The sequence below is a fragment of the Sitophilus oryzae genome, unplaced genomic scaffold (assembly GCF_002938485.1).
Source record: "Sitophilus oryzae breed Bouriz unplaced genomic scaffold, Soryzae_2.0 scaffold_515_pilon_pilon, whole genome shotgun sequence".
NCBI lineage: Eukaryota > Metazoa > Arthropoda > Insecta > Coleoptera > Curculionidae > Sitophilus > Sitophilus oryzae.
Genome location: NW_022147102.1, coordinates 39,418 through 48,299, shown reverse-complemented (window position 1 = coordinate 48,299; position 8,882 = coordinate 39,418). Strand labels below are relative to the sequence as shown.

The window sequence follows — 8,882 nt, the reverse complement described above, 5'->3', positions numbered from 1 at the left end:
TATATGTCGAGGTAGGTATTCCGCCACTGTGTATAAAGCTATCGCAAATGACGTCTGGATATGTTGTAACTCATTTGTCGTTGCTAATAATACAGAAAATGCGTAATGAAACAATTTAAAGGATGCGTTTTATAAATGGTGATAACAAAGACAACTATACAGAGTGTTCTCATCATCTTCAAAACTAGTGAACGTTCGTAATATGATATGGGAGGGGGGAAGTTAATCACCGCAACCTTATAGATCTATTGTGTCCCCCTTTCTTGAGTTATAACTCATCATACAGTTTCAGGGCTTAGACAAAAGCCAATATCTGAGACGGTTTTAGAGAGGTTAGTTCTCCATCTCCGATATCAGTCGTATACCAATGGTTGTCTCGGCGTACTCGAGGTGCTCTGGTGTTTCCCCATTTTCCCCACAGAATCTGTATTCGCCGTTGTTTTTAGCTTCAATCTACTGCACTGTTCACTCATGGGCCTGTTCCCAGAAGAATCCCTGATTAGTGAGCGCGTTTCTTATTGGTTGAAATGTGTAGAAACCAGACTAACAATCAGGTTCCTATGCATTTTAACCAATGAAAAACGTGCTGACTAGTCAGTGATTCCTTCTGGGAACAGACCTCATATCACCTGTGACGTCATATGACATACAAAAAAATTTCCATATTGTTCAATTGCCACTAATAAAAAAGACCTAAAATCTTTGAATAAGAAGCCTAAAATAGGAAAGAATTAGGACATAACCCCAAAAGTTATGTCAAATCATCGAGCTTGACGTTTGAAAAATTATTTTCACATTTATTCTATGTCATCAGCTTGCCGACCAATAAATGGTGCCGTTTATCACCTGTGACGTAGTGACCAATCTGCGCAATATCATACCTTGGTTTCTATGTATCATGGTGTTCATTCAAGGAGACAATGTCTAGTATTCTGTTAAAAACCCCGTAACAATCCGAAGATTGTTCTTACTTAAATCCATGAAATTCTTTGATTTTTCTGGGGCGTAAATCGGAAAAATTTATTTGTGTCTTAGACCATTGGACGATTCCCATTGCAGGCTACGGAAGGAGTCTTCCAAGTTTTTGTGTTCTGGTCCAGTTAGTGGAGTGTTCGCTTCTTTTCTAGCTAGATCGTTTTCTTTTTCATTACCAAGAGTAGGAGGACATTATTTTCTTTGCCTAATTTGTTCAGATCCTCTAGGCATTCAACTCAGAAACTAATTTATATAAATTGCTCAAAATGAACAGTTTGCTTCATTTTAAAAGGTACCGTCCTCTATTCCAAAAGACAGTCCTCTTTTTTATCTCACTATGCTCTTTTCTCTCGCGAATCGAAAACGTCATGTTTTTTACTTACCAAACTCGAAATATAAAAAACGTTCTCCAACAAGCAAAATTTATTGCTGGAACATTGCCAAAACTTCGCAAAGCAAGGTGTAACATTACTTTTTTCATTGTAGGAAGGTTTATGCAAGGTTTCAGGGTAGCTTAATCTTCCGCCAAATAACATTGCAGTGCAAGGTTGCATTTCACAATATTATTGAAACGTTGCTAATGTAACGTTAAAGAAAGTACTTTGGGATGTATTAGCAATATTGTTAATTTTACGTCAATTGGTAAAATTATATTATTAATTATAATTAACTGGCTTATTTCTAAAATAATATAGCAAAAAATATATAATGTTTGCAATAAAAAAACCATTTCATTCATCAGAGGGAAAATATAAAAATCAATTAATGAAACAGTTTTTTCTTGCGAATATTAGCAATTTTATGCAATTTTATGTTAACAATAATACATCAGTAATAGGTTATAATCAACAGAAACATTAATGGGTATTAAATTGTAGACTTTCAGATAGGTATAATATACTTTTACTAATATTGTATTGATGAAAAACATAAACAATATTGATAAAAATATGTTGGTATATCTCTATATCCATTGACATGAATTGAAAAATTAAAAATGCTCGGTAAATATATCCCTACCAAGAAAGTCGAATTTGTCAAACAAATTGAAAAAAAAAACAAATACAAATTAGAAATTTATCACTTACTTGTTTCAAAAATATCAAAAATACTGTCAAGTACTGAGAACTGAGAACTTACTGATCTTTTCGGCTGCTCATTAATGAGTTGAGTAATCCCTTATTTAAATAAGGGATTACTCAACTCTGACCTCCGAGTCGAATTTCTAAAAAAAATCTTAAAGTTGAATGTCTGAAATAATACAAAATATATAGGTACAGTATAAACATTATATTTCTTATTCAAAAATACAAAAGGAAAGTATAACATTAAATGTATGTAGAAGGAACATCAAACTTATATTTTAATTGATTTTTTGGATCTTTCATATTTTGTCTTGGCATGTTGAATTGTCTTATTCATGGTTTCAAATTCCTCTTCGGTAAAGTTTTGAAATCTATATCCAATCATTTCTAAATTAGTAAAAATAAAAACAATCAGTTGTAATAAATAAAAAGCAATGAGAAACTCTCTCTTGTGACAGCAATCTTTGAGGCCCCTTGATGTCCTTATTTTAAAAATTTGGAATAATTATAACATCATTAAAAAATATTATTGAGAATAATTAATACTGAATATTATTTGTGATTTTATCATTAGATTGATATACTCCTATCCTGATTTTATCTACTTCAATTTTCAGTTGGCTAAAAGCTAACCTAAAACTTAAAATTTAGCTTAATAACAAACTAAACTAAACAAAATTTGTTATACTTATTCATTGCTAAGTATTATTAAAACACACATAATAATAAAATTATACTTACATTTACATTCATTAAAATCTCATTCGAAAAGCATAAAATGTGATACCCAGAAACATAAAAAAACAAGTGCGTTAACCTAACCTAACTTCTTATACCGTATGATCGAAAAAAAAGACGTCAGCGATGGCTATGAAAAGACAATCGCTGTCATTTTATACGGGGAATGTGATCGATATTCATTTTCAAGCCAACTAGACGCCGTTTTTTTCGAACCTATCGTATATTTGTTATATTATTAATTAATATTAACTTGGCGGTATCTTTCATTTGAATCTTTGTTGCAATGTTGCCGAAAAAACGTTTTAATCACCATTCAAAAAGAATGTTTCTGTAGCAAGGTTTCATCAATCACGACACAACATTTAGAAATCAACATTCCAAAGCAATCTGTTTAGGGATTGACTGCAATGTTGCAAATGTAATGTGAGGTTTTTTGCTTGGTGGGTCGTGTATCGTGACAATGATTTAAAAAATTGTTAATTTGTGTCTTTCACTATACTCCCACTCGTTTGTACAGAAAAGAAGTCGAAGAAATATTTATGTAAAATAAATATTTGTGGAAGCGATAAACATGTTTAACTATTTTATGTTTACTTACTGTTGGTTCATGCCCTGAAAAAAAAATTTTTGTTGAAAATGGTTTGTTTTATTTTAACAAGTTTTGAGTATAAATATTGTTAAGAAAGTAAGAAAAACCATCAATCGCATACTATTGACATAAATTTTTGATAAATTCTAGATATTTGGGCGAGGCGTCACCTGTGCCTCTTTTTTACCCTCTCGTCCTCTATTTTTTATTTTGAAAGTTGGCAACCCTATTTTAAGGAGCTCTTTAAAAAGTTTCAAATAAATTTTTCTGTAAAATAAAATCGGGAAAATGTATTCATCATTTTTAAAATTTAGAAGGTATGTTTGGATTGACACGGTATTATAATATGAAGGGTCCAGAGAAAAAAACATGATAAGCGCCATTTTACTACATACAGTTAGTTATTTTACAACGTATATTTACAGTTAGACCCACGATAATATTGTAAAACCCTAAAATTAAGAAATTGGAGCTTATCAAGTCTTTCCCTATAGAACCTTCATGTATTAATACTTTATAAAAAAACCTTAAGATATAAGAAACGCCCGCTATATTATAAAACATTCGAAACTTAACCTTAGACTCTAAGATTAATCAAATTATTTAACGTTATTTTTAACAAACAATCGCGACTTCTAGCGATAATGTTTGTAAATAATTTGTTATAAATAGGTCCCAACAAAAGAAAATCTTTTTAGTTTTTGGCGGGAGATACTTACAGTCAGCTTCGATCAATTCAAAATTTGATCATGCCGAATACGGACATACATGTAAGTTTATTTATTCTTAATATTTTTTTAATATTTATTTGCATAGAATGGTGAATTATTCTACCCAAGAATTTTTTAAATAGTGATTTTTTATAATTTTTAGTTAATTTTAATGTTTATATATTTTTTATAATTTTCATATCATTTTAAAGATTTCAAGGTTCTTCTTCTGTGGAAGACCTTCTAATAATTATTATATGAGTATAATATTTTCTAATTTTTCCTTAATAAAATTATAGCATAACAAATACAGTTTTTTTGCTATAATATTTCTCATTGTATTTTTTAAGAAAACTAAAAATTTCTGTCCCAAATTGTTAGAAAGAATACGATCGAAAAAACAACGGCGTCAAAGACGCCTGTGGAATTACAATATTACAATCGATGATAATTTTAGCGAGGTCAAGCACTAAGTGTCGATACATGGCCTGTACTGTTCCTTATTTTTTAATTGCGCTAACTTAATGTTAATTTTTGACAAGTTTTACATCAATTTTTAGTAAACGAAGTCTAGAGACTGAACGCGCTAAAATGATCATTGATTAAAATTCCCAGCCGTCTTCGACGCCGTTTTTTTTTTCGATCATAGGGTATTATTGAGTAATAACATTTTCTAGATATTTTTTAATATAATTTCAGAAAAATACGGAACTTTATGAAAGATACAATGCCTGTTTTCAAGTTTCGAAAAAGAAAGGATGCCCTCCTTCAGTATACGATGGTTTAGAATTATATGGTCTTATTAAACAGTCATCTAAAGGTGATATCAATAAAAGTAAGTACATATATATAATTAATTATTATTAATTAATATTATATCCTGAAATATTTTATTAAATTAATATACTTATACTATAACACTGAAATAGAAATAAATAAAAATGTCTTTCTCTTATTGATACATTAGGTAGAAAATCAAAATATTTGAATTATACAGGGTGCGTCAGGAAGTAGAATTCCAACCAGTTGATATATTTTTTTCTAAAACACTTTCTGAATGCCTTGTTTAAGGCCAGTATTACACTATGAAATTTCTTTGTCAAAGATTTTATTTTGTCACAGAATTTGACAGTGTAATATGTGTGATTTTATAAAACATTGTATATTAACACTGTCAAATTTTTCATCAAATACCTTTTATAAAAGAGCTTTGACAAAGAAATTTGATAGTGTAATAGCGGCCTAATACTGGCCTAAGTATATTATTTTTTAACTATAAAATTTGTTTCTTAAAGATTTTATTTAAAAAATATTTTATGAAATATTTGACTGTGGTAATATGTGTGATTTTAAAAAATGTCTATACCTATGTGGTGGATTCATCTTTCCAAAAAAAAATTCTTTATGGGTATTTCGCCACTGCACTGCAAGAAAATCTACACAGTAAAAATAGAAATTAATGTGTGATTTTATAAAATATTGTATATTGACACTGTTATTTTTTTTGAAATATCTTTTATGAAAGATCTTTTACAAAGAAATTTTATAGTGTAACTATAGCGTGTACCAGCGACTTCGTTCGCGTCGAATTAATCATTTGTAATGGTGATCATAAAGCAAAGCAAGAATTTCCATTAACATACAAACTGGATAAAATTTTCTCACATTTATGTCAGCATGAGAAGAAACAATATGGCGATATTATTATATAACTTGGTAATATTATTTCATCTCGTTGGAATTTGACTTTCGAAAAATTCGTTTGCCAAAAATAAGCTTTTTACGTCAAGCAGTTTAAGCAGAATGGTGGTTAAGAACCCAACTTTTTGGAACACCCTGTATTATTTTTTAAAAAATTTCAAAATATGTAAAAAAACCAAATAATTATGCTTGTCCAAGCGTTTTCCCGAAGGACTAACCGTTTTTTAAATAACAAATATTGTAATATTTGAAGGGCGTTTTCACCCTCTTGGAATTTAAGATTCGAGAAACCCCTCCTTATCGAACCTCTACACCCCACAGTCAATCCGCTTGCCAAAAATCAGCTTTAAACGTCAAGCAATTTAAGCAGAATCGTGATTACTCAATGGTCATATTTTATGAAACATTCTGTATAAATTTATAAAAAATCTTAAAATATGTAAAACAACAAAATAAAATATACGTGTTTAAAAGTTTTTCCGAAAAACTCACCGGCTTTTAAATAAAAAATATTTTTAAATTTGAGGGATAGTTTCACCCCCTTAGAATTTGAGTTTCGAAAAATCCCTTCTTATCGAACCTCTACACCCTAGAATCAAACTGTATGTTAAAATTGAGCTTCTTACGTTGAGTGGTTTGAGCAGGATCGTGATTAATCAGTATGTCAGTCACTTAAGGATTTTATATATTAGTATAGATAACGGCCTAATACTGGCCTAAGTGTACTTATTGTTACGTTTTTTGTCGGTTCCGTGTGGTTAGAAAGTCTATTTTTTTAAACACAATTTATTAACGTAACAAAACAATATCGATATCGATAAAACTATTTAAAGAAGTATTTATTTACAACTTATTTACTATTTATCTAAAAGGAATTTATTTTGAATTTAGCGCGGCAACTGTACGCGTCTCGACCGATCTGTTTGTTTCTGTCCTCCTCAGGCCCCAGACGTCGCGTCGGGCTATATATGAGAAAAACGCACAGTCCAGATTTTACTCAAATGTTTTTAGCCGCTGTTCTCTGTCTCTCCAGATTATTCCATTCGTTCTCGAAAGGGACCGGGGCATATTAGTCAGGTTAGGCCGAGTCCACACGGGTCCGCAACATTATTTATACATTGTTATTTATTTATCCAAATCTACATCATTGCCCGAGCTGTTTTTTGATTAAATGTGACTTTTCAGGTAAACCTAGTGCATTTCATGTTGTCGAAAGAGCGAAATGGGAAGCTTGGCACAAAAAGAAAGGATTAACCAAAGAACAAGCCATGGAGGAATTTATAAGAACTGTCAAAAAAGCCTATTCCTGTTCGTGTTGAAATTAAATAATTTAATTTAGGGTCTTGAAACTGCGGGATGTGAGGTTGTCATTGCACCACCGCATAACAGAAGATTTTCTGAAGCTTGAATCTAAAATGTGGGTTTTTAGTTTGTTGTAAAGATAGGCAAGTGGTATCTTAGCACAGCTCAGCTGTGTAAGGATCTGTTCGTGTCAGATCGTCATGGATTTCGTTGTGCGGTTATATTTTCTCGGTCAGCATCTGGGATGGTTCTGTAGATAGAAATGAAGTAAAGTTCAAGTATGAAGTGTATGTCTTCAGGTAACCCAATTTCGGAGATAAGGGGTGTAGAGATTTCATTTCGATGGGATTTTCAAATAGTCTGGAGTAACTCAATGTTGGATGAGGGTGGTGTCTGGAGTTGCATGAGAGATTTGGATTTTGATGTCAATGTAACTCCTATGAGTGGGGGCCACCTACATGTTTTTTGGCTGGTTTGAAGGTAATAACTGGAGTCATTGAGCTGCGGGTAAAGAGTAATAGATTCGTGAAGGTCATGGTAAAATCATGCAGTGATATTGGTTTCGAGATGTTGGGATCAGGAGTATCAATAGACAAAGTTGAATTAATTAGTTATTATTGTTATTTAGTTCTTTCCAGTGAAACAGGAAAATAAAAAAATAAACATGCTGACTAAATGGTTATTGAATGGAATCATGGAAATTTGGAATGTTTTGTTAGCAAGGCTTCAATGAGGAGACTGTTTTACCATCGTTTTGAGAAGAGTTATGATTAATGAAATTAAAGAATTTCTCGATTTATTGTTTCAGTTAAATAACTATGTATTCAGCATGTTTATTTTTCGTCGAGTAATGACATGTATTGACTATTTCCATTCTAAATATCTTGGAACGGTTGCTCGTGGCGATTTTTAAGAATTGAACGTGATGAGATGTATGTTCTTTTGCATCGGTGGTTTTATGCTGGTGCGGACCAAAGTTATTATATTCAAAACAGTTAAAACGCATGTTGGTGGCGCCTTCTAGAAGTAGGAATCATGTTGACATCAAAATAAAAAAAAAAAAAAAAAAAACAATTTTCATCAAATCGACGATTATTCGAAATTATTATAAAATGAAATAAAATGAAACTACATATAATATCAACTAACATCTTAGAGTTATACATTTATACCGAACTACTATTTTATTGCGAATATGCTGCTGGTTCGGAATACGGTGGTTCGGACCATAATGTTTCGTTTGACAAGGTCTCTTGGTCAAATCATTCGGGTAACCGTTCTCATAATGTTGGAATGTAGCTAAAATGGGACTGTGATGAGGGGCTGAATGAGATGTGTGAATGAGAGACTTATTCCTAGGCTTTAGGTTGACTTATGTAATAATTTGATATATGTATGTAATAAGTGGATTTTTGTGATCTGATTCATTATGTCATTTCTTCATTATTACGGGTATATTAACAGGTGTGCATTCACACTATTATTCTTTCACAATATTATTGTTAACAATGTAGCCTTCGAAGTTAATGAGAGGTTTGGTTTTCAAGTTTTAAAGTCCATCTAATGTTTTACCTGTCATTCTTATTTGTTCAGTAAAAACGTACAATGCACCGTGTGTGTAGTCTGTTGAATTTCATTTGTGCCTATGTTTAAAATGTTATTAAAATGAAACCAGAAATAAATCGATTGAGAAACAACAGATAAAGTTATTTATAGAGATTTCATCGATTTTACTGAAAATAATTATGTCCAGGCAAAGATTAGGAATTTTAATCTTCG

General features: G+C 31.2%; 1 protein-coding gene across 1 annotated transcript; it reads left to right on the top strand.

Moving 5' to 3' along the window:
- Positions 1–4,061: 4,061 nt before the first annotated feature.
- Positions 4,062–7,140, top strand: LOC115886892 (putative acyl-CoA-binding protein). Its single transcript, XM_030906218.1, has 3 exons — positions 4,062–4,160; positions 4,800–4,935; positions 6,987–7,140. The coding sequence occupies exons 1-3, from the start codon at positions 4,140–4,142 to the stop codon at positions 7,118–7,120; spliced, it is 291 nt and encodes a 96-aa protein (XP_030762078.1). The 5' UTR covers positions 4,062–4,139; the 3' UTR covers positions 7,121–7,140.
- Positions 7,141–8,882: the final 1,742 nt, after the last annotated feature.